Consider the following 23,544-nt stretch of genomic DNA (forward strand, 5'->3'; position numbering starts at 1 on the left):
AAAATTTTTACTTTATAAAATTCTAGATGTCTCCAGTCAAGAAAAAACCGTGAGACAAGAGTATCCAGCATAGAAGAAAAGTTACAAGCAAGTAAGATACTCTCCTAGACAAAGTACTTCTAAACAAGATGCTCTTCTAGAAAAGAATTCAATTTCAGACTATTTAAAAATTTGAGCTAATAACTTGCATTAAAAAGAAAACAAAACATAAAACCCCAATCAGAAAACACAAAACAAATGAAAAAATAGCTAACAAAAAGCCCCAAAACCCCAACAAAGAAAGAAACAAACAACCCCAGTAATAGTCTGCATAGATATATACCACAGACAAATATGATAACCTACTGGATACCTGAGAATCTTGGAATAAACACCTATCAAAACATTCAGGGTTTTAAATGTTGACTCAAATTCAAATTATTGTTTTCCTCATTTCTCTTTCTTGAAGCACAACTTTGCAATGGATAAAAATTAGTCTCTTGGGTCACTAATTCCTGATTATTAAAACCTCAGACGCCAAGATTCTTTATTAACATTAATAACATGGGGTTTGAACAGCTGCGAAGCACCAGAAACACAAATCTATTCACTGCAGGTTAATAGACCATAAACTGATATGGAAACAGGGAAAGGAGACAAGAAGAGGAGAGGTCTAGGGAGTACTGTTTTAAATATATGCTAAATATGTCATACATACATATATGAATATAAAAGTATTCTAAAATGTACAGTTTTCATTTTACTTCACATTTGCCTCACCTCAAGGTAATTAAATGTTCAACTAATCAGCTAGCACTACCACATGCTCAAAAAATCTCTGTCAGTATGGCCAGACTACATTGAAATACATTTGCATTCTGTATGTAGTAAAACAGGGTAGTTTCACATGAACTTTACTGATCATTAAATACAACACATCTCAAACAGCAATAAACCTCCTCTTCAGATAGGGTTTGTCTACAGAAGCCAAGGAGCTTCCAAACCCTTCTGCTGGCTACATACCCCTGCACAGCCCAAGCCTGCATGTCACACCAAAGAAAAATGTTAGGCAGCACCTCCAAGAGATTTTGCACAGGTCAAACCCAGTGAAAGGAGAGCCAAGAGCACAAGAAAATTGTGGCAACCAGCACTGGTGTTTTGCAGCAGCTAAAAAAGCCTCTATTTAATAGACTTCCGTGTTCCCTGAGAACACATCTCAGTCACAGCAAAGCTGGATCTGTGTCTACTCATCCCAAACCTTTACACAGCTTTTGTGAAAAGCCCCTCATTGAATATTTCTGCCCTCACAAGTGTGTTGGCCAATTTCAAATCCCTCTTTCCAAGGTAAAAATGCCTAGAGAGGGATTAAAAACCTTATACGTTTATATTTTTACTCACTTTCTATGTAATTCCCAAGGAAAGGTGTTGAAACAAAGGATTACAGAGCTAAAATCAATTGCTCTAAGATGCTCTGGAAAAATAAAAAGGCAATTTCAATGTAAGATGTTTAAAAGGCAGTTAAGAAGTCTTTTAAAAACCAAAGTTTTGACATATGCTAGTATGTACCATGTTTGTATTTTCACAGGCAATTCTAGCTAGCCAGCACACAATACAGTACAAGCCTCCTATTGTTTCTGTCAGCCTGGCCCAGACCACAAATAAATGAAATACCATTTTCAGATATATTGTATGCAAGCTTTCCACACTGACATTTAACTGGCTGCACATGTACTTCAAGCATGGTACAGAATGAAAGCATAAAGACTGACCTCTAAACTTTCTTGGAAACAGACTCAAAACCCTAAGTGGGGGAAAAATCCTTCAGGATAATCCAGGAATGCTCATATATATTTTTATCTTTGCTGGATAATATTGGAGAAGATAAATAACAGAAATATCTATTTTTTTTTTTTTATCTTAGCATTTTATAAAGTAACATTCCTCTAGAAAATTTCATAGAACTGCTTAGATCAGAAAGGGACAAAAGATGCATAATTAGTTGACTGGCACATAGTGAGCAGTAAGCACAGATTTAGTGACAACTGCCTGAGGGGTGTAATGGCCTTGACAACCAAGTTATAATTTTTTTACATATCTATACTTTTTCTTTTTTTTTTTAATCTTCCTTTTCTTTTAGCTAGTTATTTAAGCTGCATTTACCTTTTATTGAGAAGGAGCAGCTTCAATTATCAACATAAATCTTAAGAGTGAACACCAATCCTGTAATTTTCCTGTCAAAAATCCTTCCCAGAAGATGTCTGATTGGAAAAAAAACAAAACAAAACAAAAACCTCCAAAAGCTGAGCACCTAATGCATACTGGATCTGCCATTTAATATACGACCGAACTGCTGTTTCTTTTCCCCAAAGATGACAGCACTGGGTTATAGGAACTAACCAACTTGTGTTCTCTGCTTTTATTATGATTCAAGTCTTTCATAAAAAGTCAATTGGATACCACCAATTAAAGTACCCCATACTAATTATTTCATGCTGCTGCTTAAAAGAACAATTATATGAAATCATGTTTCCAGTTTCTGGAAACTGTTGGGCTGCACCACAACAATTTTTATAAGAATTCAAACAATGACATAAACAGATGTGAAGGTACAAAGAAAACTTGCATTAGAAAAATGACAAACTTGTAGAAACTAAGATTTGCCTTTATTCCCAACTTAAAACATGCTCTTGGTAGCATATTAAAACAAAACTTATCAATAAACTGCAGAGAGTGTATTTAAATATGAAAGCTGCTGATATCAGGGGTTCAAACACTGCGTACCCCTTGTGTACAAACACATTCTCCTTCAGAGGAAAACCAAAAAGTTTGTGCTATTGGAACAAACCACATCAGTCCATCTAAACCTGAGCTCAGATGGATATGGAAAACCTCATCTCCCAAGATCTATATGTCTAAATAGTAATTTATCATAAGTATTATAAAATACAGCATGACAGACTGTATCCTTAGCCAAATTCCTAAGGGCCAGTATACTCTTGGCCCTGTTTCTTTTCCATTCCACAAATACGGCATTTAATATTGATTTTCAGAGCACAAGAATCTTGCTCTTTTCATTATTGAAGCCCTATGTAAGATCTGAGTAACTGGCCTAATTGCTATCAAAGTTTTTAGTAAAATGCTAACAAACAAAACCACAAGTTAAAAAGCAGTGTTAGGAGATCCTTGCAAACAATTATACTTAATCAGATCATAAGAGCTCCCCCAATTCCCAAGTGTTTCCAGTAATAACTTAACCTCTTTCAGAAAATGTTCAGAAAGTGGAGGGGAGCATCTCAGTGGTTTTATGTAAGTTGACTGGAAAGATGCTCCATAAGTCTCTTGCTCTAGTGGTTAGAAATCTTTCCCTAATCCTCAGGTTAAATATACCCCCAAAAAATAAATACCTTATTCTCCCTGTGCTGAAAGTGCCCTATAATTCAGATCTCTCCACAAACTTCTTGGACTTTTATGTCTTTGACATGCAAATTGCAACTTTTTCCTTTTTTACCAGCCTCTTGGATTCTGTGTTGTTGCTACTCTTAGAATGCATAAAACTAATTTAATCTGGTTTTCCCCTCATAAGGTTTGCTCACCTTTTCCTTGTCTTAAATTCTAGCTTGTCCCTTTTGAAGATGGAAGACTCAAACAACACACACTCCAGAGGGAAGCAGACTCTGAGTACTATTTCAAGCACACACTGCAAAACAGTATCACATCATGCTACAGGGCAAAAATAACTAAAGGATAAATCAAAGTATTTTTCTGAAAGTGGCTTTTCTGCCCCTATACCTGCAGCTAACCTAACCTATTGAGTTTGCTTTGTTGGACAGACAACAAATAATTTTCAGGGAAAAAAAAACACAGAACTAGGAAGATCCACTGAGATTCTGTCCCATTCATTTCCTTTCTCTCAACTTCTCCATTCTTTTAATATTCCTACTCTTTGTATACTGCCCTTGTGCAGCTTCAATGAAACACCTGATTTCCTAAGCTTTGTAGACCACCAGAACTGCATATTGAAAAGCAATTATTTTGACATTTCTGGGGTTATAGTCATCCTTCCATAACCAAAGACATGAAGTAATTAATAAACATAGTAATGCTGTGCCTATTTTGATTTTTCCCAAAATAATTATATCAGAACAGAAATTTCATTGTCTAATTCTACTTTGCTATAAAGCAAAAGAGCAAAACTGCATTTAACTGATATTTCTGAAACACTGATTGGAGAATAGCACCGGTATCACTTTGGTGTGAGGAATGGGCCTTTGACAGAGCTTTATTTACAATAGTGTTCATTTCTAACACCTGAACATTAAACATATATTCTATAAAAACAAAGTTACACTTTTCACCTAAATCCCACCATTATTTTGCAGAGTCATAACTCCTTTAAAGGATGCCACTTTTATGAACAAAAATGTTCCCCTGCAAGTGAGAGAGTGTTTGTACACTAAGGAGGAAAAGGCATAGTTGGAATGTAACAGCAGTGTCACATCAGCTGGTCAATGCCTACCTGGGAATACAAGATTACTGAAATGCATTTCAAGATATGGCAAATGGTTCCAACACTGATCTGTGAATAGTCCAGTACTTTTCAATTGATAACATAAAATGTGACGAGCAGGGCTCTCACTTTGGATCAGCAGAACCTGCAGTTATCCTATGTCTTCCCAATGAAGAGAAATGCTCTATTTCTTTTTCTGAGAACATACTGGAAACAGGTGAGCAAGATGTAAATTAAAAGCCCTGAACACTACCTGATCACTCCCAGCACAAAACCAAAGTGATCTTCCCTGAAAAAGAAGTGGTTCTTATTTCAGTTTACATCACCATGTCAAGGAATAATTTTGTTTCCCTCCTCGAATCGCTATTGACATTGCATTGATAGGCGATATTATTAACACATTTTTCTTTTAATTATCTCTCCTCCTAAGGGATATTTTGGGGTAAGCAAAATAACCTGTTTTAAAAACAAAATCTGATTACAAGATGTGGACGATGGCTTTTAAAATAAATCTGTAGGCATCCACAAAACATTTTTCCCCACACGAAAGACAGCAACAAAAAACACTTCAAGGTTAAGACACCATGAATTACAACTGCATTTCTGTCATAGCTACCACACTATCAGGGGATGTCAGAAACCAGTAATTTACTGTACACTTATGGAAGAAAAAAAAAAACAAAACTAGGGTAATGACAGAGCGCCTGAAGTTTTAAGCCACGTCTGTCTGTCTCTTTGAAATAAGAGATTAAATGGGAGCTGTACTAAAAATGCCTCAAATCCAGACTGATCTCGTGCCTGGCTCTTACACTGAGAGATGTAACCCAAACACTGGAAGCTACAGACATTCAATTTACACAATATTCATGACCTGGTCAGCTGAACAGGAGTTAGTTGAAGTATTGCAGCAATAAGCTAAATAAATAAAGGAGAAAGATAATTTTTTAAAAAAGTTTATATATCATGGGCGTAAATTGTTTGCTTCTGTTCTTTATTCAGCAGGACATCCATGATTAGGTCAGAAAAAGCCATGAGTTCTAAGCAGAAAAGTCTTCTGGAAAGCTGCACACTATTTACATACTCCACCTGGTGGGAATGGGCAAAAAAAATTTGGCAAATACTGCATTGCTCAGATATTAACACTGAGTCTCCATTTTAGTTCCTAAAGACATATTTCCCAGGAGATGCTAAGAGGGACTTGCTCTCTGAAAATAATCACTTTTAATAGAGAAGCACGAAGCGGCAACACTAAGAGTCATGCTTTAAACCAAAATTAAATTCAACTCTTCCAAATTGCTCTTGAACAAACCACTTATTTTCAAGAGACTCAGCTTTACACTCAATCTTCGTTACATGAACACATGCTACTGCTTTGTGCTGCAGTTAGCATAAATAAGTCCTGACCTGGTTATTCATTAAATTAGCTAGAATATAAATTTAAAATACTAATATTTATATTGCACCGTGTAAGAGGCTGACATTTACATAAAACCCCAGGCAATAGCTAATGTTCCCAGGGTAAGAAACTGGTCAGTTTTATGGTTTTTTTCCCTCGGTTGTGCTTCCTGGTAAGATATTTATCTCATCTGACTTTGGTGGATACTGTAATAATTTAAGATGTCAGTATCTAGGGCACTTTTGAAACTATAACTCCCTCAATAAAAACAACAACATCCCACACCAAACTGGTGAGCTGGGAATAGTATTTTCCCTTAAGGGAAACATTAATTAAATGACAGAAATACTTTCATTAATAATGCAAAATCAACTATGACCCAGTGAGCAACTCCACCATATTCAAAAACAAAAACAAGCACAATGGTAATAAAGTATTAACTTTAATAAAAGTTAATAAAAAAAATAAGATATTTTTGTCTTTGAAAGGGCTGGAGTAATGCTGGGAGCTATTTTCTACAGTGCGATTGAGCAGTGCACTAGGACAAGCCTGAGAATGGCTGAGCTGTGTCTGAAGGCGAGCTGGTCTTCGGAGATTTGGATGTGACAGGCTGGCAGTGACCATGCCAAAGGGCAGGATGAGAGAAGCACTGGGGTCAGGCACAGAGAGCCTGACCTGGTGGGAGCTGCACAGGTCCTGGGATGGCTGTCAAGAGCATGAGGGAAAAGACATGGCAAAGGATTATGGAAAAAAAGCAAATGTTAAGTAGAGTTGACGTAAAGACCAACTGGAAGACAACTAGGGAAACAGATACTTTAACTATATTAACATCACAGGATTTGATGAAAATGATGGATAATTCCGTGGACAACAGGGCTGGAAAGATACTGAAAATGACCACTGGTTAAACACAGGAGTGGGGACAAAGTGGGAAGATCTGAGACAGCTCAAAGCAATCACTTGTGCCCTGTCCTCCTCCTTCCCTGGCAGATGGCATTCCCTACAAAGGCAGGCCTGACAGCTCTGATGGGCTGTCAGCAGCCTGAGAAGAAAAGACAGAGTAAATGGAGAGTGTGGGGACTGAGGCTGCTGCGAGTCACATCAGAAATGCCACTTCCAGGGCTTGGTTTTCTATTGAGCAGGGAGGGAGGATTAGGAAACAAAGAAGAGGCAGTCAGGCTCTCCTCTAGCTTTGATTCTTGTCCTCAATCATGTTTCATCCCAGACTAGAAGAGGATCCCATTCGCTGTGAACCACTGGTTTGCCATTTAGGACAGGAAAACAGAGCCTGGAGAAAAACTGTGAGAGTGCACCAAAATCAAAGGAGTACTCTTAGCTGCACTGAAGGGACCAAATGAACTTCCAATTGAGTGACGATATCTAGGACACAAACTTATGTATATACATTATATAAATTATAATAACACTAATACAGTTACATATTTTATGTATTTTCTTCATGTATGTATTGATAAATCAGATGGCAAACATATTGATGCAGGAAATTTTTACCTCACCTGTAGAGTTGTTTGTCTGTAATCAATGTCAAAGATTTCACCTATTCATGGCATGGTTACAGCACATTAGGCTATTTTATTCCAAAGCTTAATCTAGATATACAAACAAAACACCTTTGGATGATCATACTCATTCACAAAAATAAATCTAAAGATACTTGTCATTTTGGGGCTATTCTTTTTTAAAATCACAAAAACAAACACAGTGCTTTCTCTTTATAATATTTCAGATGGGTTGCCCCAACATCCTTCCAGATTGAAATTCAAAGGCACCTCCTACCATGCTTCTAAACTAACTTCCAGATTTCAGTGTGAGATTGAATCAGATATTGACCAACTGCATGTTCAGATTTCTCAGCAGTGCCAGAGAACTTTCCTCAACTCTGAGACAACACAAGGATTATAACACCACAGTCAATAGCACTCCTAGGCTGTGCCTGGGTCCATTTTGGTACATCTCATGCAACTCATATTGCCATTTTTTTTCTTGTTCCCAAACACGATTTAGAAAAGTACTATTATTCAAAACTCCCGTCCAAAATCATACTATTTAAGATTGTAAATCTGTTTCACATGCAAGGGGGAATGAAAGATCAAACCTGCCCTAATGGATCCAAATGGTAGGTGTTTACAGGAGATACATGCCAGCTCAGAAATAACTTTGAATTAAAATATTTAATGGTTAATTAATTTAGAAATTATTAGCAAGGAAGCAAAAAGAATTGTTACTAAGCAGTTTAGCTTCCCTATTCTTATTATTTTAATGGGCTAAAATTTGAACTAGAACAGTTTTCTTTCATTGCATTCAATACATTTGACTTCTTGTATGACATTAAATTTGGACAATTACAAACAGCCCAGATATTCTGAATTACAAGTTGCTACTCAGGTAACAAGACTGGCATGTTATTATTGCCTATGAAATGATGGAAGTTTAAATCTAAATAAAAAAACAAACCTGAATTAGTTGTGTTCATTTGCATAAAATGTACAGATCAGTAAAAATTAAACTATCTTATCGCAGTTAAAAAAAAATTAAATAATCTCTTACTGAAAACTTGTCTATCCCTACCCTTTTTTTCAATACATACTTTTATTCAAATATAAACCTAGGTAAATGAGCACAAAAAGCATGAAAGATAACATGATTTCAGGGAAAAGTAATAAATACCTCCTCCTAACTTACTCTGCATAGCAAACAACATGATATTCACTGTAGGAGGACTGAAGACATTTTTTCATTCCTACTTTTGCCCAGTATAAAGATTTGTCAAAAGAGCAAAATTTCACCTAAAGTAAACTTCTCTGCATCAATGCCATCAAAAAAATCTTTTGCTAAGAAACATTGTAAAGTTTTCCCTTTGTGTTTGAATTTCTTGTCACACAAAAAGCCAGAAAATCACAGCAACTTTCGAGTTGGCAAAGACCTCTGAGATCATCAAGTCCAATTTACAAATGATCTCCACCCTCTCAACAAGACCATGGTACTGAGTTCCACATCCACTCTTTCCTTAAACACCTCCAGAGACAGTGACTCCATCATCTCCCTGGGCAGCCCATTCCAACATTTAACAACCCTTTCAGTGAATAAAATTCCCCCTGATGTCCAGCCTGCACCTACAGGGGTAAGCTGGAGACTGTGTCCCCTTGTCCTGTCACTTCTAACCTGGGAGATGAGACCAAGCCCCACCTGGCTGAAACCTCCTGTCAGGGAGAACCATAAGGTCTCCCCTGCAGCTCCTCCCCAGAGTTGTGCGCCAGACCCTTCCCCAAGTCTGTTCTCTTCCCTGCAATTACACCATCAGTCCCAGCACATCAATGTCTCTCTTGTTTTGAGGGGCCCAAAACTGAACACAGAACTCAAGGTTGGGACCTCACCAGTGCCAAGTACAAGGGGAATCCACTGGGTTTGGTTTTTGCTCTTTCAAAGGCTTCTTTGATCCCAAAAACCAAATTGAGAAATCTGAAATCTTCCACATGGCAAATTCTCTTGCCATTGTTCCTCCTTACACCTTTGCACAAAGCATAACTTCGCAATGCTTAGCTGAATCCAACTGCAGGTGAATGGCATCACACATAGAAAGTCACATTCCAGGACTGCTTTAAATGTACAAAAGTATGGGCCCACAAGATTCATGCACTGAGTTTTCTTCTCGTTAAGAAGCTTTACCATCTTGAGGTCTGAAGTCCTACCCCACAGCATGACTGCTGAAAACCGAGTGAACAAATACAAAAATGTTAACCAACATCTCTGCCACCCCCATACTTTTCCAGCTGGATTTTAGTTCTGGTTGTGTGAAAATGGCACAACCACCTGAACACACCACACACCAGACTTCATTCAATGGCTAAAACCAAGCCTCTATTTCAAAGTGACAGGGAAAAACTTATCAAGTTGTTTCTGGTGAAAGAAACAGTAAAAAGAAATACTATCAGACTATTTTCCTGAATATTCATAGTGGATTCTTCAGAAAACTTGTGGCTGATAACCTGGGTGTTCAGCAGCCTGAAGTGTATTTAAACATGTAAAACAAAGCTTTTGAAATGTTCTATAAGATAGGCACATTCAAGCAAGATATTTAAGTAACACCAATTTTCATCAAGTTACTGACTTTTTCAAGACAAAGTACCGAACCACAATTTCAGGGATAGCTGTCTGAAGGCATTTATACATTAAAGAAAACAAAATATTTGAAATGGCCTTTTAAAGGATTAGTAATAAATCCCTAGAGGAATGCAGCCCACCTCAATCAATTTTCAACCTTAAAAGCAAATTTTGACATAACCAGAACATTAATGAAGATGATGTTTATGCCTTACATAGCATGCTAAGTGTGAGAACACTAAAGATAAAAATGCTGCTAAATGTCTACTGAAGCTCATAATGGAATGCAAAAAGAAGTTGAAAAATAGTAGCTTATGGTTGTTGATAAGATTTAAAGAAATTAAGAACAGTTTTAAAAGCAAAAGTTAAAAATGTAATTAATTAAAACAAAAAACTCGGGGGTCTATTTTCTATACTTTTAATTATTTTATAATTATTTTTTAATAACTATTATAAGGGGTTCTGGTGAAAGAATCAGTATTGAGAAACACACATGAATATCCAGTGGTCAAAAATGGAAAAAGGAAGAGGGGGGAGGTAAGAGAAAAATAGTTCTACACAACCACGAAGCTGAGTCAAAAGTGGAGAGAAATATTCAAGCATGGGAAAAGACAAAGACCTCAAAAGCTCCATTGAGTGTGCAAAAAAAGAAAAAAATAGTGAGTGAAAATTAGAAGAATGGAGGTGTATGATTTGAGAAGATTTTAATGCATAACACAACACGAACACAAGCAAGCGGGCAGAGGTGTGTGTGGTTTACACATACAAATGAAAATGCTGACAAAGCCTTCAAAACTGTAGAGCAGAATAGCTGTCTGAAAACAAGGCAAAAGAAACATTTTTTTTTTTATATTATTATTACTTGAAGCAACAATCACCATGACAGAGGTGAGGGTTCAACCAGCAAAGAAAAATAGGTAATTGCCAGAAATGAATAAACCTTAGAGGAATCTGAGAGCCCAGAAATACTATATTTCTTTATTTCAACTTTATCAATAGCTCTAGTAGAAAAGATTACTTCTCTGCATCAGGCTTATTTCACTGGTTAAGATATCCCCACACAGAGAGGCAAGTGGAAAAACAGCAGCAGCCAACTATAAAAACAGGCAGTTAGATGAAAAGAATTCAACTAAGTATGCTCCATCAGCTCAGGAAAGCCATTATTCTCCACTCTGCAGGACTCTAAGGTATGATTATATATTGCAGTTTCCCTTCCAACAAATTAAACTGTATTTTACAAGCATGTAGAAATGCTTATTAAAAAAAAAAAAAAAACCAAAAAAACCTTACATTCATGTCAAGAAACAAATTTTATGTTATGTACAAGGATCTCTGATTAGGATTAAGGTAATACTCCTATTATGCAGAGAAGCTGACTGTTCACTAAATTTGTAATAAACTGGAGAAGAACTCCTATGGGAGAAAACTGGAGAAGAACTCCTATGGGAGAACTCCTTTCTCCCACAGTTACTCCATGCAGGATTTGGTCAGTGCCTCCTGAGAGGTGGAAGTTGGCTGGGACCTTTACTGCCAACATGTACCATAAATATCACTGCAAACTCACACTGCTCAAGCAGCTACATCCATCTCAGCCACAGCACTGTCCATGGATGGGCAGGTGGGTATAAGGAACTTGAGCATTTGTTCAGTTTTATCCTTGCAAAGCATGATCCAAGGTTTTAAGCATCCTTTTTTTTTTTTTTTAGTAGGGTTTTCAGGGCTAAACTAATTTTTTTTTCCTGCATCATGATTATAATTACAACATAGTTTCCAAATGCTAAAAGGCAACCAGTATACAGACTTTTCCACTTTGTATAAAGAGCTATTTGAAACAAAACCCTAAATTAAGGCTTCCTGAAAGGCTGAAAGCCTTCAGTGGGACTAATTAGACAGAACCACTAGGCCTTGAGGCTCACAGCTGCTCACCAGTACCCTCTGCAAAGACTGAGCATTAAACACATGGTTAGGGGTTTAAATTGATTAACGGGCATCAGTTGTTCCTCCTCTACAGGTAAAGCCCTAATATCAATCTTTTTATTTTCTAATATATCATTATATGACTAATTAGTAGGCATTATGGCACATCTATCAGTTTAAATGAATTTTTAATGACAATTAATCTGCCATTTTTTTTATAATTCTTACTTTAAATAAATGGGAAATTCTTCCCTAGTGTTTTGATTAAAAACAACAGCTAAGCTGTGCAAAAAAAAGTCAATTAAAAATGAATGGATCTTTTAGTGAGAGACTGTACTGCAAATTGTCAGTCCTCTACATGTTACACAGGAATTCTATTCTTAATTTGTTCTATAATTTTGTGGTTGCTGCAAGTATTTATAAACTGGTATATCTGCATTAGGAACACCACACTGGAATAGCTACAGGATTTAAAAAACAGAAGTGAATTGTAAGTAATCAAGATACAAAGGACAGATTAGTCAGTATTTGATTCTTCACAAGGACTGTGGTAAACCACTCACTATCAAGACTATCAGGCAGGAAACACCAGGGAAGGATTTGGAAATCTTTATTTCCATCAATCTGCCAACACAGCACATCATCATCACTGAGAAACATTTTCATCAAAGGAGCAACTGAGTTAATTGATCAACTTTAAAAACAATGATCCAACAAAACATAAATGAAGAAAAAACTAGTGCATAAGACTTAGCAGAAGAGAAGCAAAAGGTCTCTAAAATACATCAGCCCAAATCCCATATTTAATAATTGGGCTTCAAGCATAGCTCAAAGCTCTCACAAAGCACTGTGTGCCACTCAACTCCATGTTCTTCTTTCAGCTCTAGAGTGATGTGGTGAAAAGTCACTCCATGTCCTCTCATGAAAATACCCATAAGAGAAACCACTTTATGCAAACATGAGTTGCATGGCCTTGACAGTATTTTTTTAAACAGTATCTGTGTACGAGTAAATAAAAACTGAGATTTTCTATTAGGTACATATAACGCCTACAGAGTGTAGAGGAAAGACAAAATGAAAGACAAAATGACTCATTATAAAATATTTTTTTAACATTCTAAGCAGAAAATTATGCAGAATTAGCCTGCTTAGTGTGAAATTGCCTAACCAAGCCAAAATCAAATCTCTCATTTCTTCATGCTTTGCCACTTTAGTAATGGTAAATTAGTCACTTCCTTCCATCTGGAATGAGCAGTCCACAGACTTCAGGTGTCTTTGGGGTGTTTAAGTCCTTTCTTTCAAAACCAGACAAGAATACTTATTCCCAAGAAGGAGCTGAGAGAGGTGATGAGGAGGCTGATTGTATCAACAATTACAGAAGTCCAGCAAATGGAAAAATTTCTGCTCCAAAGGTATTGATCACTTTTTACATAAAACAACTAAAACACCAATTCTAGAAGAAAGCAGTTGTGACTTGTCTACAAAACCCAGTCTGGTAGGTCTGAGACAATTAGAGAACATGTTAGTGAATGGAATGTCATTAGAAACATAACCAGGCACGTGGGGAATGGGAAGCTCAAGGGCAGCCTGGGCTGCAGTGACAATGAAATTCTGGAGCTTTGAGATCCTTGGGGCAGCAAGGAGGGTGAGAAGTGCACTCACTACTCTGGATTTCAGGACAAAAGAGGGTCTCTCTCCAAGAATCTCCTTGGTAGAATGCCAGGTGAAAGTGCCTTGGTTGGAAGAGGGAGAGCTGGAAGACACTCAAGGATTGCCTCCTCCAATCTCAGGAACAATGCACCTCTACAAAGAGGAAGTCAGGGAATATTGCCAGGAGGTCTCCATGGATTATAACAAGGAGCTCCTAGACAAACAGACACAGGTAGCTCAGTGAGGGTGGAAGCAGGGAAAGTAGCCTGGGAGGAACACAGAGTAATTGTCTGAACAGGCAGGGAGATCATTAGGAAGGTTAAAACACTGGCAGAAGCAAATCTGGCCCAAGAGATCAACAGTAACAAAAAATTGTTTTAGGTATATCAGCAATAAAAGAAAGCCTTGGGGAACTGTTGAGTCGCCTCAGGAGGAATTTATGACACTAGGAAATGGAGAAGGCTCAGGAATTCAATGATGTTTTTTCCCAGTCTTCACCAGCAAGTTCTCCAGACACACTGCCAAGTTGCAGAAGGTGTAAGCAGGGACTGGGAGAATGAAGTCCCACCGATGTCAGAGTCTGTGGTATTGATGATTCTGAGATTGTAGAAAGTCTCTGTCTTTCAGCCCCTCTGCCAAAGAAGCCATAATTCATCTGTTTCAAGGTTGTTTATTCTGTTTATCTCTAACATGTTCTGCTGCCCTGCCCAGCTCTGTCCTGCAGGGCAGCGTGTGGGGCTCTGCCCTCAGTGGGATGTTACAAACATTAAATACCAGAAACTCCCTGGGCTGGATTTACAATAACGTGCCAATATCTGTCACCTACGTTGGACAGTGTGTCCCCAGCCTGAACCAACAGAAAAATGCCAACACCACAGTGAAACATGGAGGGCATGAAGAAGGAGAAAAAGGACAAGGCACACCCAATTTCCTCCATCTTGTCCCCTTTGGACCCCTTATCTGGAATCCTAACATTTTACTTTTGTACCCGTGCAAAATTATTAATATAAGTAATTAATTATTACTTATATCAAACACTCAGCGCTTGTAATTCATCCTGTAAGATTGAAAACTCTTTTCCATGGACAGAGAGCACAGGCAGTGTCTCTGGGGGCTCTGTCCAGGGGAGTTCTTGACCCCCTGCCAGGGTCCCAGACCTTCCAGGGCAGCCAGAGGGAAGCCCTGGATTCCCACACACCTACTGTATGAAAAGACCAGGTCTGAGAATGTCAAAGAAACTCAAAGGTCGATGTGTCCATGGGACCTGACGAGATACATCCACAGGTCCTGAGGGAACCGGTGGATGAAGCAGCTGCACCACTGTCCAGCATATTTGAGACTATAGAAGTCTGCTGAAGTTCCACTGACTGGAAAAGGGGAAACATAAGTGTCTGGAAAGACTGTGGAGCAGATCCTTCTGGAAACTATCCTAAAGCACAGGGAGAATAAAAGGGTGACTGGTGGCAACCAGCACAGCTTCACTAAAGCAAATAATTCCTGGCAAATTTGGTGACTTTCTACAGTGGGTTTACAGCAGTGATGGGCAAGGAAAAGGCAAGAGATGTCATCTTCCTGACTTGAGGAAATCATTTGACACCATGCCACATGACATCCTTATCTCCGAACTGGAGAGCCATGGATTTCACAGACAGACCACTTGGTGGATACAGAATTGTCTGGATGGTCACACTCAGAGATGCAGTCAATATTTTAAAGAACAAACTGAAAGTAGTGACAGTAATTTTCCTCAGGGGTTGGTACTGGGATCTGTGCTGTTTACATTTTTTCTTGGTGACACAGTCAGTGGGATTAATATGCACCCATAAATCCAACTTCATAACAAAACACGAACTTAATCACTATTCTAAAGCAAAGCAACAGATCCCAAAAACATCTTCCATCCTAGTTAAAATAAATATCTTGAATACTTAAAAGCAAAAGGAACACTCATACAAACATGTAGCACCAAATAGTAGATATCATCCCTGACCTTGAAAAAAGCCTTTCTTGGCTTCAGTAGGGAAAAAAAAAAAAAAAAAAAAAGACCTTTTTCCTGTTAATGCTGTCATAAAGCCCACAGTGAATTACTAAAAATCATTACTTTTATGTTAAAAGCTCTGACAATGACAAGAATGAATTAGCAGGGGATGGGAAGTAAAAAGACAAGTAATGCTTAAGAGGCCCATCTCCACAAAACACTGCTAGGAATGCAAATGTCTAAAGCTTTGCATGCTTACTAATGTTGCTCCTTGTAGTCCTGTCTCTTTGCAACGATTTACCTGCTCTCCTTTGCTAATGTACAATTCTCCTTCCCCCCACACCCATTAAGAAGATTCCCTTCCTTATAAATACCTGTCACTCACCCCACAGCATGCTGGCTCTCTACTGACAGAACTCTGCTAATAATGCTATTAATAACTACTGGTGAAAAAAACCTGCAGGGGTAGACAAAATTGTAGTGGCAAATAATGCATTGTTTCCAACATGGATGAGACAGTACCCTACTACGGACAATAAGCCAGAGAAACTGAAGTTTCAGTCCTGGAAAAAGGAATCTACTCCTAAGAATTATTTCGTGTGAGGGGGAGAAGGAAAAGGCAAATCTCAGCAAGTAAATGTAAGAACTGTTCAAAATTTGAAGTAATTAGTGTCCCTCCTTCACTGAACAGTAAAAAACCAAACTGTCTTAAGAAATTCTGCAAACAGTCCATACATGTTCATCACAAACTACTACTGAATAGCAATCCACACAACTTCAGAGATTTCTACAGATCATAAAAGGTAAACATCACTAAAATAAAACATAACCTTGTAACAGTAAAGCTGGCTGGCCCATTTCCTCCAAGTAAATATGTTTAAAGTTGTTCTTTCAATCAAAATATGATAGATGGCATTATAACTAGGAGCTGATCTCAGGAGGAAAGATTTCTTCACACAGCTAAAAATGAACATTCCCAACAGGGATCCTTTAAAAAAATGCTAATATGTTCTATATACTTGTTCCATTTTATTTTGAAGGTCAACAAATTGCTACATTCAGATGACAGATTTGCAAGGTATCTGCAAAGATTTTTATTCATTATACCAAATCTTTATACTTCAAAAACCCACTATTTTTCTTGTCCTCCTCAAAAGCACTCCCAAAATATTTGTTACAGGACATTCTCAGGTCTGCAGAACCAACTGCAGAGAAAGATCTGACCAATTCATTTTTTTAAATGAAAACACCAAAAATAAAGTCTCTTTAAACAAGGGGAAAAGATATAAGATGGAGCTACAAAGACATCTATTATGTCTTCATATTGCTCCCATCATCATGCCCAACAGCTAATTTTAATGTCATAAATGCATAAATTTAGCTGAGTACAACTGCTTTTGAAGTCTGGCAGGATGAAAAAATCTCACTAACTCCTATAGAAACAGCAGGTCTACCCATGCTCTGAAACAAGGGAACAAGAACCTAGGGATATTATAACACTAGCATGAGGAAGATCAGTACAGGAAGCCTGGAAAGAATGCATAATTTGGTTGTTTCTCTGTGATCCTTGAAGAAACTTGATCAAAACAAACAGGTATTTTCAAGTAAATTACTGCAAATGACATTCATAGGGTTAGAACATGCTTGTGGAATAGAGTTGTGCGCAGTACTTATACATTCTTGTCATCCTTGTATTTTTGTTAATGAAAAAGTACAGTCTTGCAGAACTTGTCAGCAGATGAACTTGGATTTCTCATTACCATTAAATTACATGGGTCAGGTGGCTCATTTCAATCAAAAAAGTACCTACAACATCAGTATTACAGACTTCCTAACTTAAAGACTCAGATTATCTAATATTAACCCAAGTTAAACATTACAAAAGAATCACACAACAGCCAAACTCAAGAAACTTTCTCATAATGAACAACTAAACCTCAAGCCATTACCTGAGAGAAGCTGTCTCCCCATCACCTCTGGCACTCACAATGGCATCATCACCTCACTGTCACAGCTTATAGTTGGCACAAGCTACACCTTTATTTAACTTGCTTTTTTTCTGCTTTAACCACCCCCTCCACACACTTTTTTTTTTATGTAATAAAACTCCTCAGATAAATTCACAATGTAACTATTGTGTCTTTATTCTCCTGTCTTGGCTAGATCCTCATTTACAAAGCACAATTTTTGCTTAGACACTCAACACAAGTTTCAGCAAACAGAAGTGATCGTTATTGCTCTGGAGACTGACTTATTTACTTTCATGTCACAGATATTGGTAAACGCATCAGTGAGCCACAAACAAAAGCACCACCATGTTTCAGCACACCCTCTTCACACAAGTATATATTTGAATAAAAATATATACCAATGTCCCTCTAAATCATCACCATTAACAACAATTTCCTTAGAGCATCAAGCTGTTTCTGCCAGCCACAAATGGCAAGACTGAGCAGTGTTGGTTACCACTGGAACACATCATCTCAGCTTATGTGTGCTCTCTTCCTCTCCCACATCCTTATATTCAACCAGAGTAATTTTTGAACAAATGGATATTCCAGCTACCACTGGCAGAAATAAGCCTTCTTGCCACTGAGGTATTTCAGAAGACACACTTAAATCTGGTTAATGCACCATCAGTCCAGTTGTAATAACTTTACCTACATCAAAGAGTTTCCAAAATAATGAAACAATTTAAAATAATGATCTGCAAAATTAGCTATTCATGTTTTATTTCTGTCCAGATTGCCCTATAGCTTCTATTCTGTGATATAACTTGCCAACATATCATACAATACTGGAGAATCAACAGAGAAATTCACTGTATGTACAAAAGTAAAGGGAAGTTGAGGGAAATTCCAGTGTGAATCACCATTGGGAAACCTTGGGAGGGGAAGGGGAACAGAAAGGAAAAGAGGAACATAAATAGTTCCTCCTATGAAGAATGCTTTTCTTTTAGAGTTGGAAAGGGGGGCCATGGATTCCTCAGATAGATGGTGTCAATAGATCTGTCTATTAGTCACTTTGGCAGCAGCAGTATGGTGATGGGGCTTACAAAAAGCCACTTAAAAACTCCATATAAACAAAAGAGAAGTACATTGAGAAGCTGATTCAACTTCCCAGTACAAGACACTGTTTCTCACAAATTGCAGAAAACCCACTACCATTCATTCCAGCTTGCATTCTGCTGCAGTTGCAGACTCCAGTAGATGTGGACTCAAAGTGAATCCTCAAGTGGGACAAAGCAGCTGCCCAGGGAAAAGCCCAGATCCGAGGGTTTCCTAAGTCCTTCTGCACAAAGACAAAACACAGGGATCTTTCCTCAGTGAACTGACACTTAAAATGAAATCATAGTGGCCAATGCTTCTCCTTCTGGTACTGCAGGAGCTTAAGCTCTTACTAACACGATCACAGAATCATTTAAGTTGAAAAAGACCTTTAAGAACACTGAGTCCAACTAGCACTGCCAAGTTGCCTACTAAACTGTGTCCCTAAGTGCCACATCTACACATCTACCTCCAGGGATGGTGACTCGAACACCTCCCCAGACAGCCTGTTCGGCCCTTACAGTGAAGAAAGTTTTCCTAATAGCCAACCTAAATCTTCCCTGGTCTAGTTTGAGGCAATTTCATCTTGTCCTATAATTTTTGACCTGGGAGAAGAGATCCACCCCCATCTGACTGCACCCTTCTTTCAGGCAGTGGTAGAGAGCCATAAGGACCCCCAGAGCCTCCCTCCTTTTCTACTGGGAAAAAAACCCAACATTCCCAGCTGTCCATCAGCCTTGTGCTCCAGACCCTTCCCCAGCTCCACTGCCCTTCTCTGGATGTGCTCCAGCACCTCAATGTCCTTCCTGCAGTGAGGAGCCCAAAACTGAAGCCACCATTTGAGCTGCGACCTCACCAGAACCCAGAAGGGGACAATCACTGCCCTGGTCCTGCTGTCACACCAGATGCCATTGGCCTTCTTGGTACCCTGCTGGCTCATGGTCATACTTCCTTACATTTTAACTAATCAATTCTAATCAATTCTTAATTTTTAAACGCTTTAAATCTACCTGGTTTAATTTCCTGAATTGACGTTTCAGAAGTGTGCAATGCCAACAGATATAGGTGAGACATTCTTAAGTAAAAACTTGAATATAAAATCCTTCCCAAACCCTACCAACTTGGTTCATTTCTACTGAGAGGAAGTCGAGCAAAAAAATCAAAAATAATAAAAAAAAGACAATATTACTATTGAAAAAATTTATTTTCATAGAACATGGTAGGTCAAAAATAGCTAAATTTGACAAAGTAGCTACATGCAATAGAAACAAAGTCACCTTTGTATTATGTATTAGCTATTAATTGGCATTCATCTGTCTAAATTCAAGAAGTGTATTTTACTCTATAAGAAATTAAAGACTTAAAAAATACATATTCTTAGGATTACGCTCTTCCTCTCTGTTGGTCCACTGATTAAAATAAGCTGTAGCAATAATGTTAAACAGTCCTTTTGGTGGCAAGGAACTCAAAAATGCATTTTTAATTCTCAAAAATATTTAGAATATTCATGAAGTCAGAGTCCATCCCACTGTCCTACTTTATCCCTCCAATGAGAAGTTTAACTGAGAGAAGCAAGAGCTGAACTCTGTTTTTTGGGGTTTTTTAAGCAGAGGCAGATGTTTAACACAGTTCCAACTATCTTGGTTGTCAGGCATGTAGAAAGGAATGCCTAAGTCAAACAAAGACAAGGTTGGTCTTATCACAGGTGATGCATATGGTCAGAAAACTCCTTGGAAAACGATCAAGAGCTAAGAGCCAAATAATTATAATTTAATTACCCACAACAAAGCATTCCACCTGCCTAGCACAAAATCTGAGTCATGCAGTTGCTGCTTTAATTACAGAAGATTCATAGGTTATAACTCTGCCTGCACTAGCATGGCAAATATATCTTCAAGAACATCTTCCCTCTTTTTGTTTCTGTGCTAGAAGGGGAAGCTCCTCTGGAAGAATCCCCAGTTCCCACTTGAAGACAGGCCACAGCTCCTGGAGGCAAGTACAGAGTCACACCCAGGCTAAGGAAGGCAGCAAGACCTTACTCTGCTTGCATGACCCAAGCCTGACCAAACCACCCATACATATGGAGAAAACACAATGTGTAAAATAACAAGGACAAAAGTCTCCAAAATTCCTTTTTGCCACTCTCTGTCACTGAAGTCCATCTTTGGATTTCCTTGATGTTGGATCCTGAACTGCAACCCCACATGAGGCTATTCTTATAGGATCAGTCTGATAATGGGAAATTATCATTACCTTTACAGTGTCTTCCATTAAAAGTAATTAAAATGGGTATATACAGCCATTTAGAAGGACTTTTTTTACATTTACAAAGGATCTTAATCCAAGAATGGTAAAAAGCACTTTCTATACTTTAAGACTATTGCTGTAAGCAATTTGCAAAATACTACTACACTGCTACTTTTATCAGTCATCTCATAAAACTTAATTCCAGGTTTTGTGTGTATGTTTTGAAGCCAGCTATGTTCACATGAAAAATAATTTGGTTTCTACTTAACCACAACCTGACAGAGACACACACACAAAAGGCAGCTCCTGGCATTTCCTGCTTTTTATACAAAAGGCAAGAGCAACTCTGCTCTATAACCAGTGTTATGCTAAATTTTAATTCACTCAGTTTTATGCTGTTGGACATGTACTTCCTTTAGGGAAAGGGAAGGAATAGAAGCAGTGTGGCCTTATGTTCATATGGCAGAATCAAGCCAGGTACAGCAATAAGAGAAGAGGATGTGGATGCAGGGGAAGAGTGGCATTTCCTAAGGAAACTGCAGCATTACCATAGCAATCCTCCAATTAGTCTCAAACAGATGTAGAAGGAATCAAAAAAATCTTAGCAATATGCACGGGAGGGACAATGAAACACTTGTCATTATATATGTATTATTTTAATGTCACTTTCTATTCAAATGGAACAGAAAATTCACTTTATAAGCAATATTCTTCAGTCGGAAATTTCCCAAATTATAACAAGCTGTTTAAATATACATATTCAAGCTACACTTTTTTTCTAAATAAATATAAGTGTCATTATTTTAACAACACTCTTCATTTTTTCTTTAAGGCTGAATATTTTCTCAGAGAAAACATTCCCCTCCTCCTCCAGCATGCCTAAACCTGTGTTCATAATGAAGGAGACAGGCAACAGTAGAGGATTAAAGGCTTGTCTAAAAGGAGTTGCTGAAAATTGTCAAAACTATTGGCTGCTCATGAGAAGGATGGATGTGCTAGAGTGAAAAAAAGAGAATCACAACAGATTTTTATTTGTACACTATGCAAGGATGAGTCTAGTTCAGAGTAAATAATTGGGTATCATGAAAACAAAATACGGCACTTTTTGATCTGGAAGAACAAATACAACCTCACACCTATCTCAAAGAAAGAATTTGAAACAGGAAAAAGATTTTGGAAGGAAAATAAAGGAACTTTTACCTCAGGACAATGGATTTGCATTTGCACATGGAAAATTTGCATTTTCCATCTATAGCTTGAAGACTAGTGCACCAAATAAGTAGAAAACTTAATTGCGCATTATATTTAAGAAACATTCCTTCTAATATAGTAAACTCTGCTATTTAAGTGTATTATGAACAATATAGTTGTATGTATAGGATATACCAAAATAAACTAGCAAAATTTATTTCCTTTCCTACAAAAGTGTTTGGAGAAAAGTGAAGAAAGCTAAAAAAGACACAAACATGAGCAACTGCACTCAGTAATCAAAACAATCCATATAATAGAAAGAAAGCTAAACTTATGAAGGATGTGAAACAGGCAATAGACCAATAACTGCCTATTTATGTACCTGTTCAAAAGTACTATAAAGCTTCACCTACCTACCCTAAAATATGTTGGACCTGAAAACTCATACTAAATGAGCCATGTTAGCAATTTCCCAAACCAGTTCTCTCTCAATTCTGACACACAGTGAAACATGAGTGCATCAAAACAAATTGCCATATGGAGCCTCTGACTTGATTATTGTTTTAACAACTTAACTTAATGATTTGTGCATTATTTTATCAAAACTACTAACTGAACTTGGAAGTCTATTCCCATGACAAATTGTTTTCATTTCATAGAAGGCAAACAAGGAGAGAAAGAGCTTATATCTAGAAACTAATATATAATTTTTGCTTAGAAGGTTTACTCCTTAAGACTGTTCAAAGTGAAAAAGTAAGATGAAAAAATATCATCAAAATAGTTAAGATTTTATCACTCTGGTGAAGATATCTTAATACAGTGAGAGGAAATATATTACTAAATGTAACTTAGAGAAGTCTTTTCTTCTTGATGCTCTTGAAATTGAAAAACACTCTTTTTAATTATGTTGAGAAAATATGTAATTTTGTAGGCTTCTATTTCAAGTATTATACTAAAAGATACATGTTTAATACCAACACATTCCAAGCAGATGTGACACTTCCTACACAGTTCCAAAATAAGGTAGTAACAAATATTACTACATAAAAGCTAGAATTTTTCTTGTTGGTAGCAAGGCTAACTATTGTAAAACTAACATCATGTTCGCACTCCTATAATGGATAAATAAATTTAATCCGTATTTCCAACTGTATCTGAAAATATCCAAACCTTATCACAGGAAGAGCACCTGTAACATTTAACAATCCAGTATCATATTTCCTGCAATGCACATCAGCAGGGAAGATCAAGTGAATATCCAGTACTCCTCAATTATCCCTAATAGAAGATAAATGCAGTGGGGATAGATAAAGAATTCTGTAGGGTTTTTGTTTTGAGGTGGGATTTTTTTGTTGTTTTTCTTTTTTAATATTTAAAAGCACACACATACACAGAAAAACAAATGGATCTAGTGTTTTCATTGTTAAAGGATATATAAAATATTTATCCCTAACACAGCATTCCTTCAACTGTGAGACTGAAACCACTTCCTTATGATGGCAAGATAATA

The 23,544-nt window shown here is 37.4% G+C and overlaps 1 protein-coding gene across 11 annotated transcripts in view; it reads right to left on the reverse strand.

The window, feature by feature from the left end:
• The window catches only part of ROBO1 (roundabout guidance receptor 1), a 684,183-nt gene that overhangs the window by 250,855 nt on the left and 409,784 nt on the right, over nucleotides 1–23,544 (reverse strand). The window contains exon 1 of one of the 11 annotated variants that reach the window (XM_085589946.1): nucleotides 17,499–22,085. The exons of the other annotated variants lie outside the window; for them this stretch is intronic. Within the exon in view, the coding sequence (XP_085446072.1) occupies nucleotides 17,499–17,520 (22 nt within the window). The 5' untranslated portion in view covers nucleotides 17,521–22,085. Of the gene's footprint in view, nucleotides 1–17,498; nucleotides 22,086–23,544 lie in introns of those variants that run through there. 11 annotated transcript variants of the gene reach the window in all.

Source organism: Lonchura striata, chromosome 1, assembly GCF_050655825.1.
Source record: "Lonchura striata isolate lonStrDom1 chromosome 1, ASM5065582v1, whole genome shotgun sequence".
Lineage (NCBI taxonomy): Eukaryota > Metazoa > Chordata > Aves > Passeriformes > Estrildidae > Lonchura > Lonchura striata.